General features: G+C 43.7%; 1 protein-coding gene across 1 annotated transcript in view; it reads right to left on the bottom strand.

Annotated features, from left to right (window-relative positions):
- Positions 1-19702, bottom strand: part of Atp10d (ATPase phospholipid transporting 10D (putative)) — a 90882-nt gene that overhangs the window by 13807 nt on the left and 57373 nt on the right. The window contains exons 12-18 of the mRNA XM_057771767.1: positions 17445-18042; positions 16794-16900; positions 14839-14965; positions 12874-13058; positions 5142-5448; positions 2436-2512; positions 1442-1567 (exon numbers count right to left, since the gene is read on the bottom strand). Coding sequence (XP_057627750.1) covers positions 1442-1567; positions 2436-2512; positions 5142-5448; positions 12874-13058; positions 14839-14965; positions 16794-16900; positions 17445-18042 — 1527 coding nt within the window. The remainder of the gene's footprint in view (positions 1-1441; positions 1568-2435; positions 2513-5141; positions 5449-12873; positions 13059-14838; positions 14966-16793; positions 16901-17444; positions 18043-19702) is intronic.

Genomic DNA, 19702 nt, shown 5'->3' with positions numbered 1-19702 from the left:
GAAAGTAGTCCTCCCCCCGGGATGTCCTTCCTACTAGCTAGAGTGCCTTCCCTCTCTACGAGCTGCAGTGTCTCTCCCTAATATTTGTGTTTCTCAAACCTTGGGGTTAATAAGGGTGGCAACGAGGCTCGCATCCCAATGATGATAAAGACAGAAAATGCAAAGACACTGCAGGGGACTCTTGGGAGAGGTCTAAAAGCCTTTCTAAAAGTCCTTCTTAAAAGCCATAGACGACAATGTCTTGAACTTTCCCGTGACATGTCACAGATTTCTCCGGGTAGAGACATTTCATATTTGAAATATTTTTGTAAGGTATCTACTCTGAATAAATGTGCTACTTTGATTTAGAAAATAATTGAGAGCTTTCTAGAACCTCATCGTACTACAAGGGGGGAACCCACCTTGACTCACAAACAGAGATCTAAATAAGACATTGTGGCATATCCTGAAGACGATGAACGCATGTTCCCTAAAGATGGTAGATGGTATTTCAATCGAGTGATCCAATGTATGTCCCCTACTAACATGCTGTGCTTTTAAAGACCAAGAACAAGGGCAGCCTAAAGACCATGATGTAGCTACATAGTCCACCAGGAAGAAGATGAACCTAAGTGTGAATGTGTAAGAAAGAAAACTGAAGTCCACTATTTTGCTCTGTTTGTAATGCAACTTAGGATGCTAAAGTAGGAGGATATTACAGATTTGAGGTAAACTTAAACCACATAGTGAATACAAGGACATCCAGGACTTAACAACTAGAGACCACCTCCCAAAATTTATAAAGTAAAAGAAAAATAAGAAAGGAAGGAGGGAGAGAGGGAGGGGGAAGGAAAGGATGGAGGAAACGAAGGATGGAAGACAGGTATGCTTAATTTAAATGAAATAAGATTAGATATGAGGATTTCCAAGCAATTTCTGGTTATCCCAAGCAAAAATCACACTAAAGTTCCAACATCACAATAGATCTGCAAAGCATAAATAGACTTTATGGGCGGAATAGAAAATCCTTGAGTTTTCAGCTCTATCCCTCCTTGACAGAGGACAGGAGCTGTTACTTAGGAGTAGCAGATTTATCTACTCATCAATTTACTTATTTGCCATCCCCAGTACCATGGGAGCAAACCTTTTCATTTTCTACAGACAACTTGAAACATTTCATAATCCTGCTTGTCACTATCTTTCTATAGAAGGTCAAAAATTGGATTTAAATGAACCAGTCGGGGCTTAATGGAATGTACAGGGCCAGAGTGTGCTGGCAGATGGACAGGCCTAGCAATTTGTAGTCAACAGTTCATGCACACATTCCCAGATTATCTCTGGAAGGACATGAGAACGGCTTCTGGCTGTTCTCCAGGCACTAATGAACACAAGCAGTCATCCCTGAGGCCACCAGGAGTGGTTGGTGTGGAGAGGGGGTGGCGAGTTCTCAACAGGTACATACCACATTCTTGTAGAAAAAATAGAGAATCATGTTGGAGAGTCGTGTGTAACACCAGTGCCCATGCACAAGAAGGAGCTTGCTGAGATGTCTGAACTGAGAGATGGCAAAGTCACTGGCCATCACAGCCTGCAGACAGGGAGAGAAGACTATCCTGAGCAACTGAACATGCTAGAACACACACAGCCTAGCAGTGTAGCCTGACAGTCAGTAAACCTAAATCAGTTAACTCCCAAGTAGATCCAAAAAGAGAGACTATACATATACACACGCATACATACATACATACACACATACACACCCACATATTTACACACAGATATACAAAAATGCATACATGAATAATACACACACATACATACACACACATCCACATACATACACATACATACACACATTACACACACATACATGCATACATATACACACATATATACACACATATATAGATACACATATACATTCACACATACATATATACACATACACACATATATGCACACACATACACACATATGCACGTGTACACATACACACTTATACGCACATACACACATATGCACATACATACATACACACATACCTACACACATGTACATATACACACATACAGAGAGACAGCAGACACAGTCACATCTTCCTCCTTCTCCTTCTTTCATGTCTCCTTTCCTTTCCCTTCCCTCCCTGTCCACTATATTTTACGTGTCATGTATTCAAATTGTAGTAGATTTTTTTCCAATAAGAATTTAACAAACCTATCACATGCCTACAAAGTGAAATCTTGTGATGTGCACAAGCTTTTAAAAAATCAAAACACAGGAACACAGCAGAAACTGGCCAGGACCACATATTATTGACAAGTGACCAATCATGGAACAGATGAAGGTCCGGCCTCTCTCACTCCTTACCCCAAAGTTCCACTGTCCCACCACAATTTTATCAGAGAAGCCCCCTTAGTAGGCAGATGGACACGGTAGCTGGGTGGGTATGGACTCACCTGCATGCCTTCTTGACCTGAGATGCCTATCCCAATGTCGGCCACTTGTATCATGCTAACATCATTGGCACCATCACCTTCACGAGGCAGAAGGAAACATGAGACATGTGTGAGGTGTAAACTGCAAATTCCGTGACTATTCAAGTGAACAAATTGGTCCTTTGGGGTGCATCCCACTTTCCAGAGTTACAGGGAAACCAGTGAAGCAGAATTAAATGTAGCATCTCACTACCATTAGGAAAACTTCCAGACTCAATACTGTCTTCAAATCCTTCAGGTTGTGTGTCTTAGGATCCTATTGCTGTGACAAAATGCCATGATCAAAAGAGAAACTGGGGGAGGAAAAGACTTATTTCACCTCAGAAATCATAATTCATGACTGAGGGAAGTCAGAGCTGGAACTCAAGGCAGGAACTGACGCAGAAGCCATGGAGGAGGATGCTTACCGGCTTCCTCTTCCTAGCTTGCTTGACCTGCATTCTTCCACCCTGGGACTCATTTTCCAGGGGTGGCACCATGCACAATGAGCTGGGCCCTCCCAAAGCAATCACTGGTTAGGAAAATGCCCTACACGGCTTGCCTGCAGACAAATCTCAGGGACACATCCTCTCAACTGAGAATCCTCTTCCCAAACAACTCTAACTTGTGCCAAGTTGACGATACACTATCCAGGACACCGTGAGACCGTCTTAGGCTGATCCTTCCCCTTTGTGTATCATCATGCTACTTCCAATTTTCCAGACACCCTGCTCTTTCTGGTTCTTACACAGGTCATTTCTCTGCTTCTTTAACACTGTCCTTGTCCCTCCTACCTTGCTGAATATTATTTACCCAGGCTTTGTTTACATGTCTTTTTCTCTAGGAAATCTTCTCATGTCCCCTTTATGTCAGCTGCCCCACTAGGCTCCAGAGCCACCCTGTGGGCTCCATCATCTCTAGCACATGGTTTTACAGTGGTGTCCAGAGTCACTGTTCCTACTGCAACACTAGAAGCCCCTTCAGGTAAGGAGTATGTACTGTCCCAAAATGGCTGCTGACTCTGAGCCCATGTGGTTTGTTAGGGTGAATTTACAGATAGGAAACTGGCTGAGGCCTGGAAGTCAACATCTTGTCTTCCCTGCCTCCAGTGATCGGTAAAGATGGGCCCATGATTTAATTAATACAAAGGCCAAGGGTTTCGCTCCATCTTAATCTAGGGATCTGAGTCATTCATTCATTTCCATGTATAAGCAACAGAAGGGCTGGAGGACACTCCACCGCATCCCATCTAAACACGTTATTAGAACTGCACGGCACTCTTTTCTCCCCACTGACGCTCACTGTTTGATGGTCTTAGACCGTGAAACCCTTAGCACTACTGGAACTACAATTCACTAATGTTTCTATTTGATTGATTCCACCTTGCGAAGCTACAGATTTTTATCCCAGTGGGACACTTGACATGACTATGAAGGCATCTGAAAGACTTTGCAAGCTAGGTAAATTTATGACCCCACCTCTCAAGCCCTGCTCCCAATCAGCAAATGTTAGACCCCACCCCTCAAGACACTGGTAGTCCCCTGGACAACTCTGCCTGTCATGGCACATATCCAATTCATCAGCAAATGTCAGCGGCCCTTTCTTCAAAGCATGCTTATTGTCTGGCCTTGGCCCACTTCCTCCTTCTCTGCTGCTATCTGGGCCCAAGCCGCCACCGTCTCTTGTCTGAATTATTTTAACAACCTCCCAAATAGTTTCCTTATTTATTTCCTTGTGGCGTGTTTACTCTCACGCAGAGGACAAAGTGATCCTTATAAATATAAGGCAGATGCCACTCAGATCCACATTTTCCACTGGCTCCCTCACTCCCTTTTTCAGATCAAAGCCAAAATTTTATAATGGCCTTTCAGACCCTATGAGACCTGGCCACACCCACCTCTGTCCCTCAGTCAGCTGCAGAAAACACTCCCCAGTCTGCTTTGGCCTTGAGTGCACACAGCGTCTTTTGGTTTTTCCTTTGCTGTGCTGTCTGCCAGCAATGCTTACCCCTGATCTCCAGTGTCCTTGATGTCTGCCATTTCCTTTATGTCTTCACTCACGGACAGCCCAAGCAGCCAGTTCTACTCTAGGAACTGAACTTAAAGTGGCAAATCTATTCCTTCCTTTTTTTTTTTTTTTTTTAAAAGAGCATTAGTTAACTGATATTTTCCACATTCACTTGCTTATTCGTTTGTGCTACTATGTATCCTCCTACTAGATGTAAGCTCTATAAGAAAGGTATCAGGTACAGATACTGCTTTATAGCTATTGTCTGGGATGGGGAATCCTGATACAACTATGCCACTCAAAAACGCCCTTTGAATGGGCACTTTATTGTTTTTGTATACTTTAACTTTCCTCAAGGTAGAAATCCTGAAGTTTTCAGTTCCCGATTCGGTATTTAATTCTAGGTAACTAAATTGATTTGGGGTCTAAGACATAACCCAAAGAATATTATCATACTGTTCTATGTGTGGCGTCCCTAACATCATGTTCACAACAGATGATCACGGAGGCAGGAAGGGAGGGAAATGGTACAGACAGAAGCGGAGGGGAGCAAAGTACAGCAGGAAGAGGAAATACAGAACTATAATGTTAGACAAAGGGAAGGACAGGCAAAGGATCAGCCCGTGGAGTCACACAACAGAGAATGCCGGGCAGGGTGTCCACCCTCCCACCTCCACTCACCAATGGCCAGGGTCATCACATGGAGATGGTTACGAACGAGTTTCAACACCTCACTCTTTTGAAGGGGCGTGGCTCGGCAGCAGACCACAGCTTGGCACCGTGAGGTCAGCTCCAGGAACTGCCTTTGCACACTCTCCTGCAGGGCAAACTCCAGGGTCTTCCCAGTGATAACAAGTCCAGCCCGTCCAGAGCACTGGGGGTCAGGAAGATGACAGGAGTCCTTTCCTAGTGAGGCTGGCTCAGGAGAGGCCTCAGTTCTCTTCTGAAGTTCTTTCAAAATTGCACTCATCAGCATCTCACAGGCACCCTTGAACAAAGAGCGAGAGACAGTTAACCTTGGGGAGCCGCTGGAGAATTGGCTCAATTTTTCATTCTCTTTCTTTAGCAATTGCTGGATCAGGGCTGCCTTGGGTAGTGAACCATGGGTTACTTTCAAAGAGCCCACTTCAAAACTTCTCAGCTTTGCAGCTCTTCCATGGGCTTCTGTGGACGTGAGGCAGGTTAAGAATGAAGAAGCACCTCAAACACAATTCTCCAGCTAAAATGTCTATGTAGGATGTAAAGTTCCAACATGAAAGGTAAGAAAGGTATCAGGTACAGATACTGCTTTATAGCTATTGTCTGGGCTCTCTGGTTGGCAGTTCAACCTCTATGGGCCCCTATGAGCCCAGGTTAGTTGATTCTGTGGGTTTTCCTGTGATGTCATTTGACCCCTCTGGCTCCTACAATCCCCCCCCCCCCACACACACACACCTTCTGCAGGATTCCCAGTGCTCTGCATAACTCTGTTACAGTTCTGTATTTTGGTCTTCTTATGGGACTCTGAACAATGGGAGCAGGGCTGTCTCTGTCTCTTTCATTGGCTTTTAGGACCCTGCTCCTCATACTGGATTGTCTTGTCTAATTTTTATAAGAGGGAAGTGCTTTGTTGCAGGATATTTAAGCAAACTCTGTAAAGATATGTCGCTGTTTTACCTTGTCTGCCTAAGGCACCTGATTGGTTTAATAAAGAGGTGAATGACCAACAGCCAAGCAGGGGAGGTTAGGCGGGACTTCTGGGCAGAGAGAGGAATTCGGGATGAAATCTAGGCAGATGTCAGCGAGACTGGAAGCAAGTTGGATGTACAAAATGGATGAGAGGTAAAAAGCCACGTGGCAGTTGTAGATGAATAGAAACGGGTTAATTTAAGTTATAAGAGCTAGTTGGGAACAAGCCTATGCTAAAGGCCAATTATATATAATTGTCTATAATTAATAATATGTCTCCATGTCATCATTTGGGGGCTAGCAGCTCCAAAGAAAGTCTGACAGGAAATCCAACTACAGTGCCTCACTTCAGCTTGATACGCCATGTTTGGTTGATGTTCACGGGTGGCTGCCTTTTCTGAAGAGAAACTGAAGAGGAGTAGATGGGGGAGGGGAGCAGAGGGGAGGGACTAGGAGGAAAGGAGGGAGGGGAAACTGGTAGGGTTGTAAAACATGACAATAATAAAAAATCATCAAAAAGAATTCCATCAGGTAGGCCTTGGCTCTTCCCCAGAAGTGTATCTCGAGAGCCCCCAGGTCTCATCCCACCAACTCCCAGTTGTTTAGCATTAAGCAAACACACAAGTTCTCTGAGCCTCAACTTTCCCATATGCAGAAGGTACATGCTACCTCCGTCCTAACACTGCTGCAAGGACCAACCGGAATGTAGACATCTAAGGCAGGGAGGGGCATTTTCATCTTCTTTCTGTTTAACACATTAATCTACTCATAAACATTTGTTGAGAAACCGTATGAGTAAGCATTTGGGGGCGTTGGGGACACATCCTCACGGGGCTTGCGTTCTGGCCGGGATGTCCTTAGAGGTGTACAGCACATCAGGTTGGTGTGCATCTGTGCTCTACAGGATACTGGAACTGCTTGGAGGGCAGTCATCCCTTATGCTCCACTGGGCTTTTGTTGTTGCTGGTCTGGAGGCTGAACCTTGGGCCTTACACATGTTACGCATGTGTTCCGTGGCTGAGCCACACCCTCAATCCCCTAAGTCACATTTGAATCCTTTATGGTTAAAGAAAAAGCACATCCTGGCTAGAGAGGTGACTCAGCAGCCAAGAGCATTTTCTTGTAGTGTGGAGCGGCAGGCTACGTTCCCGTCCGGATCCCACACGGCTAGCTTAGCCCCGGAAATAATACCACACAAACTGTATTCTTTTAAACACTGCTTGGCCCATTAGCTCTAGCCTCTTATTGGCTAATTTTCACATCTTGCTTTTACCCATATTTAGTAATCTGTGTAGCACCACGAGGTAGCTTACCAGGAAAGATCTTAACCTGCGTCTGTCTCTGGTGGGAGAATCATGGCAACTGCCTGGAGAGGAGAGGCATGGCGTCTGGCTCACTGCCTTCTTCCTCCCAGAATTCTGTTCTGTCTACTCCACCCACCTAAGGGTTGGCCTATCAAAGGCCAAGCAGTTTCTTTATTAATTAACCAATGAAAGCAACAGATAGATAGATGACACTCCCACATCATTTTCTGCTCTTGCAGAGGATCAGAATTTAGTTCCTGGCACTCACTGGAGGCTCATAGATACCTGTAACTCATTTCAGTGGGACCCAACATGTTCTTCTGGATTCTGTGCACACCTGCACTAACACATGCATAAACTCATGCATGCACATGTGTGCACACACACAATTTAGGTCCTTTGAACACTCATTAAATATTTGCTGAAGGGATTCTACTCAGGATGATTAGTAATCAGCTTACCCAGAAAGCATTGCGTTGAATGATCGCTAAGGCTAGACCTCAGGTCTAGAATCAGGAGACTGAATCTACACACCCAGTTTGAAATAGTTTGCTGATTCAAAAACATCCCATGAGTAATTGTTTTTAACTTTTAAGTGCTGCCTACCAAGCATTTCTTAGCTTATAATAAAATACAAGGGACAAAGGAAAAGTAGGAACTGATTAGGAAGTATGACGCAACCAAGATTAATGATTTTATGTATAATCATCATGAGTATAGTTTGAACAGTACTGGGGCCTTTAAGAGGTGGGAGCCTGTGGATGGCCATAAGGTCATGACCACCCACATAAAGGAGTGGGCGCTGGTCTTTGGCAATGGGCTAGTCTACTAGGAACAGACTAGTTCCTCCAGAAACAGATGGGGAAAGGAGTTGGCCTGGTCTCCCCTTACTCTCCTGCTTCCTCTCCTCCTGTGTGAGCTTTCTTACCACTCACCATCTGTGCACATAAGCCCATGTAATGTTCTCCACCGTGGGACACCTACCAGAAGCTGTGGCTGGCACCTTGCTTATGAGCTTCCAAACTGTGGCTAAATAAGCCTCTTACCTTCTCTACAGCACCCAGCCTCACAAATTTAGTTACAGCGCCACAACGTACAGTCTAGATCCAGCTTTAAAACGGAGCTACCCAACTACTTAACCTTTGAACAAACTTGACCCCATATACCTCTAAAGCCGTGAAAAAACACACATGCTTATTACTGATCAAAATTACAATAGTAAAAACTATTTGTACAAGTTTTTTTTTTTTTTTAGTTTGATGAAAATAATATGGCACAATTTAGAAAGCAGCATACTTGGTAGTCTTTAAGAGAATATTCAATATGAGGTGGTGTTTAGGGGAACATAATATAACTACAATAATATAAGACAGCCTTTGCAGCATTAATAGTATATGGTACAGTTTACAATCTAGATATAATCTTCATAACAGAGCTGTGAATCACCTCTGTTGATCAATTGGCAATGTATCGTGTGTGACCACAGGCCTATAGGAAGTAAACCGAATGCCCCTTGGGATAGCAATGACTATTCATTAATTCAGGTTCAAGGTAATGCCATAAAATACAACTCCAATTGTAGGAAGTGGCTGCTTCTAAGTAGTGTGCAAATCTCACTATGATATAAAAGCATCTTGATGAAGAAGAGATCAAATTCAATGCTAATTATTATTTCATACTTGATAAAAATCAAAATACTCTGCCTATAAAATGAGTCGATGTGTACTTGTTACAATTGTCAAGTGAGGTCATGCATGGAAAATCTTCTAGAGCTTCTAATAAAGATGTTAGGTTATTCTTAGGAGTAAAGTTTTATAAGCATACAACGTAAACTGAAGGAGCACTCTTGTGTGTGTGAAACAGTAAACAATGTTAGGACATGATAATGCGAACACACACACACGCTCCCTGAAGACGGACATCGTGAAGGCTTTTCAGTGGATACAGTTTTGCCTTTGCTTTGCCAGTAGTGGAGTTCACACAAATTTATGAAGTCACCACACAGACATGACGTCAGACAGCCCAGAACTAACTGACTGCTAAGTGTCTCCTTAGCATGTTACACATGCTCACTACACTACACTGCTCATGTTCACTACAAGATGGAACAGGCTTTGTGATCTGAGCCCTCTTTAGCTTTTGTGGACTCCTAAGGATTGGAAAGGGGACATATTTACAGACTAGTGGCTGAACCAATAGTCACAAAACACAATTAAATTATGTCCACTGTTTTTTAAGCTATATAGACAATTCACATATATGAAGTTAATTATTAGTAGCAACTACTAGTGCACCAAATACTTCTTGAACTGGTAGTTTTAAATGTCTTCCAATATAAATTGTGTATTTATAAATAAATTTTATAATCCTGCTGCTTTTTACCAATCAACCTAAGTCAACAGATCTATCTGTCTGTCTATCTATCTATCTATCTATCTATCTATCTATCTATCTTTTAAAAAACTAGAAGAAAAGGTTTGACATGATCTATCTATCTATCTATCTATCTATCTATCTATCTATCTATCTTTAAAAAAACTAGAAGAAAAGGTTTGACATGTTTTCATCACAAAGAAATGAGAAATGTGTGAGGAGGCAAATAAGCTTAATCAGATTTAGACATTACAAAATCCGTATATGGAACACCACATGACACCCTGCTAATGTGTGCAATTTTTATTTTCAGGTACCAGCTAAAAATGAGTTTAGTTAAACCAGAGAGACGGATCTGTCGGCAAAGCATTTGCAAGCTTCAGGACCTGAGTTCAATGCCCAGAAGCAGGGCATGGGGCACTGCTTGTGAGACTGGCAACATGGAGGCAGAGCCAGATGCAAGCAGGCAGATTCCTGGAGCTTTCAGGCAGATCAGTGTAACCCAACCAGCGAGCACCAAGCCAAGAAAGACCCAGCCAGAAACAAAACTAAACAAAAAACCCAAAACCAAACAAACAACCACACAAACCAAGGTATATGGCCCCTGAGGACCAACACTAGAAGTTGAGCTCTGGTCTTTACACGTACAAGGACACTCATGCATATGTGTGCACACTTGCCTGCATGCACATATACACACAATTTTTTTTAATAAAAGAGGAAGCTGGTGCAGATATTAGAAACTTAACAGCAAGCCAGTTAGAACACCTAGCTGACTGACCCACGTAGAGTTATATTTATTATTTCCTAGAAATAAAACACTCTACAGCAACCTTTTCACTCTTTGGCAGCACTGATATTTGGACTAGAATATCTTTTGATTGTGTGTGTGGCTGTTCTGTGAGGTACAAGACATTTGGTAGCATCACTGACCTCTGTTAACTAAAACCAATAGCATCCATCCTACCTCAGATGTTCCAAATACAATGTCTTCAGGTCTTGCCTAGTATCTCTGAGGACCAAAGTCCCCGGTTGCAAAGAGTGACTGACACATCTGACCTGAGTGATGCTTGGCCCGCTTCTCATGATGGCACAGATCATCACAGCTGTTCTCACAGACATTGGAAGCACTTTCCTGATAAATGCAGGGAGCCCAGGCCCATGAGGCATACAGCGTTATGCTTGGTTTCCCATGCATGCAGACCTGGAGCTATCTGGAAGGATGCCTGAACTGTCAATATGCTTTCTCTGAGGGAAGATTTTAATATTTTACCTTTTCTAAAAGGCTTTCACATTGTTTGAATGTTCAAGAATTACCACCTGTTATAATTTTAAGATAAAAGCTTTTCGTGTTTAAAAAGCTCTGAGTCAAATTAAATACACAAATAATTACTTTATTTTATTTTTCATTTGTTTGTTTATTTATTTAATGTGACCGTGTGTGTGTGTGTGTGTGTGTGTGCGCGCGCGCGCGTGCCCATGCCATGGTGTATGTGATGGTCACATGGCAACTTTCAGGAGTGAAAACTGGTTATCTCTTACTAGGTTGGCTCCAGGAACCAAACTCAGGTCCCAGGCTTGGCAGCAGCATTTTATCAGCACTAATTAATTTTATTTTTCTTTATTTTAGGGTTCCAAATCTCTCGACAGACATTTAGCATTTTTTAAGTGTTGCTGGCATTGAGACCATCTACAGGAGGAAGTCTTAAGTCTACAGAAGCCCTTCACAAAACTGATGTCGACAGGGGACATTTCTTCGTTTTTGCCTCATAACCATGTCAAGGCATATATGTTACTGTCCACGATGGGTGAGGAGGAAGAGGCCACTCAGGGCAAAAACCTATGCTTGGTCAGCAGTGGGTAAGCATTTCACTAGCCACTCAGGGCACATCCATTCTGAGCCACTGAAATGATTCTATCCCTTGACGGTACTGGGTGCTGACTCTGGTTATGAATGTGGCCCCAGGTCTGCCATAAAAGAGAGCTCAGTCTGTGTTGGATAAGGGCAGCATTCTTTCCTCAAGACACATTACGGAGATGAGTGTCACGGGAGGCTTAGCCATAAAACAGCTACCCCGAAGTGGCAGCGTCTGCAGAACGTGCTTCTGAGGTGGCACAGAAGACATCACAAAGTCAGGATGGCTTTCTCACGGAAGCGGGGAGGCAGGCGGAGCTTTCAAGCAAAATAAACAGTATGCACACATCTTGGAATATTGTCTCTCTGCTAGGAGCCGGGTGTGGAATGCCCACTTACTTATTCAAATGTCCATCCTAGTGATTAACTGTAGCTTAGTCAAGCAAGCAAGCAAGCAAGCAAGCAAACGAATAAATAAATAATGGGCTATCCAAAATTCTTTCAACTAGCTTTGCCTTTAACACCACATCCCCTTCATTTCTACAAATGTTGGGTGCTCTTAGGAGCAATATCTAAATTTACCACTAGAGGGCAGGATTACACCGAAGCCTAATTTTAAAATTGATCATAAAAATATCTAGTTACTAACAAAAATTACTACCTCCTTCCAACTTGAAAAGGAGGTAGGGGGCTGGAGAGATGGCTCAGCGGTTAAGAGCACTGCCTGTTCTTCCAAAGGTCCTGAGTTAAATTACCAGCAACCATATGGTGGCTCACAACCATCTGTAATGAGGTCTGGTCAGCAGGCATACAAACAGACAGAATACAGTATACATAATAAATAAATATTTAAAAAAAAAAAAGAAAAGGAGGTAGGTTCCTGTCTCAAAAATTTCACATATATTCTCACTTTTGTCTGTTTTGTCAACTCCCTGGTCATACAGTGAGAATGGGGAGAGAGGTACCCAAAATAAAAAGGGAAGACATTTTTTTTTTCTTTTTCTAATGCTTGTATTCATCCATGATGCCTCTGAATAAGGCTTTTAGAAAAACTATGGTATCCTCCCAAATACGAGCAAGGTCACCCGGGAGCATAACATCAAGGGCTGGAGATGGCCAGATGAGCTTTCTTTTTCCTTGCATACATCAGTCGCCTAATGCCCCATCGGCTTTTGAGTTAAAAGAGTATTTGGCTCAGCATCATCGTACATACTTTACTCTGCGTGTTGAGGATGAAGAGCTTGTCATCTGGCTCCAGGAGTTTGCATGCATAAGCTATGTTGACAGCTGTCTCCTGCTTGTCCCCTGTCAGCATCCAGATCTTGACGCCAGCTTTGTGAAGGGCTTCTATCGTCTCAGGGACTCCCTCCTGCAGACGGTCTTCAATGCCGGTAGCACCTGAAAAATAATCAACCCCCCCAAAGAAAAAGGTTGCTTAGAAATTAGAGCTAGCTAGGACTTATGAGACCACTCATTGAATCCTATCCGTGGGACACTCAGTCCTGAACTATATATAAACTGCCCTAGTAGCTTCCAGAGAGCCAAAGAAAGCAGTTGAGTAGACATAAAATACCAAGGATCCTGGTGGAGTTATCTAACTCATTCTCCTTTTGGCTCGTATTCTTATCTACAAATTAAAAAGCCGGTTCTCTGCTTTGAATAACCTTGCCCTGAGTTCTACAGTTCTATGAAACTTCCAAGGGTGAGGGTAGGCTCTTAAAAAACCCTCTTGGCTACAAGATACAATGTCTGTTAGGGATGCTCCCCCCACCCCTTGAGACAGGGTTTCTCTGTGTCACAGCTCTGCCAGTCCTGGAACTCACTCTAAAGACCAGGCTGGCCTCGAACTCACAGAGATCTGCCTGCCTTTGCCTCCCGAGTGCTGGGATTAAAGGCATGTGCCACCACCACCTGCCTAGGATGCTCTTTCAAAATGTCATTCTACAATGTCCTTTTCTGGGACTGGATGCAGCCCAGATGTGCTTTGGAATTCATGTCTTTCCCACCAGTGATATGCTATACATTTTCTATTTTGTAATACCTGTTAGTCACACATTTATATTGCTATAGAAAAACCAGCAGATTTTCATGTTAATTGGAGTATCGATACTAAAAATAGTGTTACATCAGTTCGGGTTTGATTTTGCTGCCAACTGAGTTTTGGCATTAGACCTGGAGCCTTATTTCATTTGCAAATGCAGATTAGGAAGCATACATCTAAGCTACTTACGCCATCATAAAGAAATTATTAGTGTTTTAAAGGGACATGCCTATTCTACTTGACAGATTTAATGAGATCATGCTTCCACCTAGACAGAGGCAGGGAGCTCAGAGGGGCTCTCTTGGCGCTCAGCCCTTCTATCAGAATCTACCTCTCAGCTCCAAGCCAGTGTTTCGGAACCGGACGGCCCCTCAGAGTGACTCAGCAGGCTTTCAGCAACTCCAGTGTCATGTCACACACAGACCAACAGCCCTGGACTGTTTATAGCTCTAAGTGATTCCCAGGTGCAGGTCAACCTGATACGAGAGGTGTCCGTTGTGCAGTTTGGGTTGGGATCAGGAAAGAGAAGAAGAAAAAGAGACTCCAAGCTCACTTGCAGGTACAGAATAAAGGACATGGACCCTATATATGGGGAGAGGAGTTTCTTGCTTTTCAGCTCATGTCTAAGCCTTTGAGCATGAACACGTCACTGCACTACTGTGGGCCCTAGTTCTTCTAAATAAGATGTATGTCTGCTGTAAAGATGTAAGAAGATAACATATATCTAAGACTTCCCTCAATCCCTTCAAGACACTTGCAAAACCCTCCTCTCAGACTCAGATGTTTGTTTGGCTTTCCACGCCATGTTGGGTGGTTTGGTTTTACACCTTACCAAGAATGCCTACCCTGTTCCCACCACAGGCAAACTGAAGCGGACCACAGATCTGAAGGCACTGGAACACGAGGAGAGATCAGGACGGACACAGTAGTGAGAAGCACGCGTGCTTACTAGATCAAGGGGACTGGAGAAGAATGGATTTACAGGCGAAACTCTCTGTGTAGGGGCTGCAGCACCTTTTACCTACCAAGTAACGTGAGTTTGGTCTCGCACGCGTGCTTACTAGATCAAGGGGACTGGAGAAGAATGGATTTACAGGTGAAACTCTCTGTGTAGGGGCTGCAGCACCTTTTACCTACCAAGTAACGTGAGTTTGGTCTCCAGTCGCATGGCAGATTCAACTAGCAGTTCCTCCCTGTTGTCGATGCTGGTTTCAGCTAAAAAGTGATCCCTCAGCCACTCTGTATATTCAGGGTCACTCATAACCTAAGAGAGGAAGAAAAGAAGCCAGGAGTCAGGTCATTTAACTTTGCAACACCTTGCTAGGACTGACAGGTGGCAAAATAATTCCATGCCAACGACTTCATTCCTAAATTTCCCACTCTGGGCACACTTGTGTCTGACCCATATCCCTTCGGCACAAGGACACAAGAGTCCCAAACTCTGATCAAGCAGACACAAGTCTGCTGATGGAGAGACATCACAGCTTAGTCTTCTCAGGACATTTTAAGCATGATCTTTGGTGAAAGGGGGTTAACCTATTTAATCAAAGCAGGACATAAGAAGGTGGAAGAGGCCTCTTGTTGGTTCAATCTGGGAGCATTCTAATGGTGCAGCTAAGAAAATGTCCTCAAGATTGTTTATTTGAGGGATGCCACAGCCACCAGCACCTCAGAGGTCTTTGAAGATTCGTTCATATGGTTAAGCTTCAGAAAAGGTAAAACGAGAGGCACCCTCTAGGAAACACAAGGTCTCGGATCTAACAAAACTTTCCGCAACTCTTGGAGAAGGAAGCAGAGTCCTATCTTTAGTTGCCATCACGGGTGAATCTGCATTTTGGGTCTTAAAAGCAGGGCTGAGTGGAGGGGGCTAAGCAATTTTTCTCTCATATACTCCTTTTTTCCTGCCAGGTAATTTGATTTGGGGAAATATACCATCTATGGGACTACATCCAAGTGAGAAGCCAGAGCTGATTTGACCATGAACTCCCCGCTCTTCCTCAGTTGTACCATAGCGGTATTTGATCCTTCATGTAGCTGGTTGCCTGGGTTCCTTGGAGGTCCCCAACAGAACTAGTTCCACTTTGCCTCCCACAATAACTAAGAACTAGTCAGTGAGAGGTTTTGGCAATAAAGGTCCCCAAATCACTTCTGAGGCTCTGGTTATTTCTTGCTATTCAACCTTTCATTTAGAAATGACAGGCCGTGTCTCAAGGACTGCTTTCGGTAAAGAACAGTCAAAACTGGGATAAAAACCTGCCAAGTTGAATTGAAAGATCAATTTATGGGCAGATAGAAAAAAGACAAAGCAAAACTACCAACTCTTTATGAGAGAAAAATGAAGGCTTCTCTCTGGTTATTTTTTTCAAATCACATTTAATGCTAATGGAGGGGCATTATACAAAAGGTTCTGGGGGAAATATAATAAGATGTTGGGATTTTACTTCCTGAAAAACAACTGTTTTTTACACAAAGCCACTTGTATGTAATGTGGGATGTATGTGATGTGTAAGAATTCTGAGATTAGAACACTCAGGCACCTGCCAAAAACCTTTGGGGGCAGAAACCTAACCCAGTAGTATATAGAATGAAGAGGCTACATAAAGGGACCCTTGTTAAGTCGGGAGTGAAACCCCAGCCCCCGGCATCCATCCCAGCCCCCTGCATCCATCCCAGCCCCCTGGCCTAGGAGTTGCATTGGTTTGGACTTCAAATCCCAGGATGCCAGATCCCGACCCCTCCCTGGGGGAGGGTCAGGACCACCCCCACAGGGTATTTAAGTGGGCTCTCAGAGGAGAAACACGTGGTTCCGGGTTTGCATGTGCTCCCCGCCTTCCTATCTCCCCGCCATGGGCTCGACCACCCGAGAGAACCGTATTTAATAAAACGATGGGCATTTTAATTTGGTTTGATCTGACCTAATTGGATTTCTTTGCACCAGTGGAGCTGCCCGTCTTAGGATTTTTTTCCTAACAGCCCTAGTCCGAGGAACCTCCCTGGTACCTGGACTGGGATTGAGGTCCAATACCCACTCATTTTCAGTGATGATGGGCAAACCAGAAGTGGCGAGCTTGGAGTACGCCGGGCAGTCTCACCTTCTTAGCGATACACAAGGTACGCAGCCCTCGTTTGGCATACTCATCCAGGTGGCGCTGTGTCTTCTCCCTTATTATCATCTGTTGTTTTTCCAGGTTTGTTCCACCTGAAACCATGAACAGAAAATCTTTATTCCTGCCAGGCTGCCCAATTAGACTTTTTTTTCCCTTTGAAAAATGACAGTTTAATCCATAATAAACAAAAGGTATTTTTGCTTAGAATCTCAAATGTGTGTCTAGGGAAGGAAGTCAGCAATAGAATTCTTCACTTTGATTCTCTCCCCCCTGGGCAGAGGAAGTGGCAAAGCTTTGATACAAACGCTGCCACGGTGGGTCAGTGCATCCTATTCTCCGGGGCACACCTCCCTTGGTAGGCCACAGAATGACAGTATGGCTCTCAGGAGCCCATTATGAGGTTTATGATATCCATTTCCCCAAACATGCAGCCTTACATTAGCACAGCTAATGATGGATTACAGATACAAACAACCATGGTTTCTACAGCTTCAGAAGCCCCCTGCCTTCCCACCCAACCCTAGGCAGCCTTTTCCCTTTCCAAGTGCGTCTTCCTAGCCTTTACCAAAAGACTTGGGAGTGGTGGCTGACTTCCCAGCCCTTCTGATGGCCACCACGATAACTATGTGAGCCTACCTGGGGCAGCCACTGACAGTAGCTCCATGATCACAGAATCGGCACCCTTTGTATACACCACGACTTCTTTGGAAAGAGGATGCCGGACCACCACTGACATTCTTTTCCTTATCGAGTCAAAGGGCAGGATGTGTAACAGTTGAAATGTTAATGAGCCCAAAGCAGCGAAGTCCACCATGACCTGCTCTGGGGTCCGAGACTGTAAAGTGCAATGGTATGCCCTGGCGGCGTACACCAAGGCTGCTTCATCTGGGCTCTCAGCTTCATAACACAGGTTGGAGGCCGAGGGCGGTGGCCCAGCTAGGGCTTCAGCCGAGCCAACGGCACTGTTTCGTGCCTCAGTTTCTGTACAGCATGATGAATTACTGGCCTGAGAGCTTTCACCCATCCGGGAAGACTCATCCTCCATAGGAGGAGACAGTTTTGTTCGATTAAAAAAAGAGATTCTGCTCACAAAGGCAGAAGGAGTCCCAGATGTCGGGTCTTTCCCACCGGCAAGAGATGGTGAACTTGATCTCCGGACAGACAACTTCTGGAAGATATTTTTAATCTCTTCCAAAGATTTGATGGGCATTCCAGTTAGTGAGGAGAGCCCAATCTAGGAAAGATAATGAGGGAGGATTCAAAAACAGGTACAAAATTAGGTCATCACAACTGCCGGAAAAATGAGACATGAAAGAGTTAACCACTGTCTTACCTGTCAATCTGCTTTCTCCCTAGAAATTCCACAGCAAACAGAAAGACATAAAAGCCACCAGGGACAAGAATGTGCACACACAATTGCATTATACATGCCTCTAACAACTGAGAGCAAAGGATACAAAACGCTAATATTGGCCTTTCTTATAGAATTTGTTCTAAAGAAATAATTCTCCATGTATAATAACTATAATCTTTATTGACAGAGTTTAGTGATAGCAATCAAAAGCCAACTGAACCAGGCACAGCAGTGCTTGCACATAATCTCAGCACTTGGAAGGCAGAGGCAGGAGGACCCCAATGCAAAGCCAGGCTGGACTCCATAGTGAGACCCTGTCTCAAAGAATCAGCTATGAAACAATCCACCACCACTAAATTAAAAATTCAAATTAATTAAATAATCAATATCAAAACAAAACATCTTGAAATTTATTTTAAAGTAATGTTTATAGACAGCATGGATATATTCTTAGAAAAGTTCAATGCTTTTGGAGTATTACAGGAAAAGTTCAGAAAACAGTAAGAGAAGATAGAAGAACAAAAAACCAAGACCACACACCAGCAAGTTCACGGGAGGAAATCAGCCAGAAGGCTAGCAGAATACATCTTTCCTTTCTCTTTTCAGAGCCTAGAAAAGGTTCTTATCTTAACATTTACAACAAAGCTGGCTGTTAAATGAAAGCCAGTTAAAGAACTTATCCACATCATCACGTGATTTTAACTCCTTACTCATTCACAGTTTGTTCTTATTTGTGCCTTGTCGTCTTTTACACTTCCAGTATCAGGGATTTACTTTCATGCCTACCATGAAAGACCACCCGATGGATTCTAAACTTTATTCATTTGAAGTACGTGGAGGATTAAAATGTTTTCTTCAGAAACTAACTTCATAACCATTGGAAGGGCTCTTGCCGATCAGTCTTTGATGTCGTCAGTGACTCAGACGTAAAGCGGGGCAAGCATCTGCATGGTGAAGTCTCTGCTTCGCTCAGGATGCTCCCTTCTCCTCCCTACCCCAAGAATTGGGGAGAATCAGGGGCTCTTTATGTCTCCAAAGATTTTATTCCAAGCAGTAAAGCAGTACATCCTTTAGGACATCAACAATACTTTGTAGGAAGAAGACATCAAAAGGTACCAACTTTGAAGACTGGTGTAAAGTATTGTGTAGTACTACTTTTCCTGAACCCCGCCGCTTATTCTCTAATTACATAATCGCTTTTCCAGAGCATCTTCCCAGGCAACACCAGGTAACATGAAGTCTCTCCGATCAGGTGCGGCTTAATTGGAAGTGAATTACTTTTATGTTAAAGCTCCCACCTCTGAAGTTGCCAAAAGAAAATGATCGGTTGGAAAATTAAAATTTAATTGGGTTTTGCTGTAAATTGAATTTTAAGTGGATGTGCGGGAAAGGCAAGATACACCAGGAGGCTAGCACGCCTCGCTAGATCACCAGGCTCGACAGTGTTTGCCTTCTTAAGTGGAAATGAATTTTCTGTGAGCTCTAAGCTACAACTCTACTGAGGAACTGCTGAATCCTGCCACATCACACTCACACTGGA

The sequence above is a fragment of the Chionomys nivalis genome, chromosome 6 (assembly GCF_950005125.1).
Source record: "Chionomys nivalis chromosome 6, mChiNiv1.1, whole genome shotgun sequence".
NCBI classification, from domain to species: Eukaryota; Metazoa; Chordata; class Mammalia; order Rodentia; family Cricetidae; genus Chionomys; species Chionomys nivalis.
This window is presented reverse-complemented; position numbering and strand designations above follow the sequence as displayed.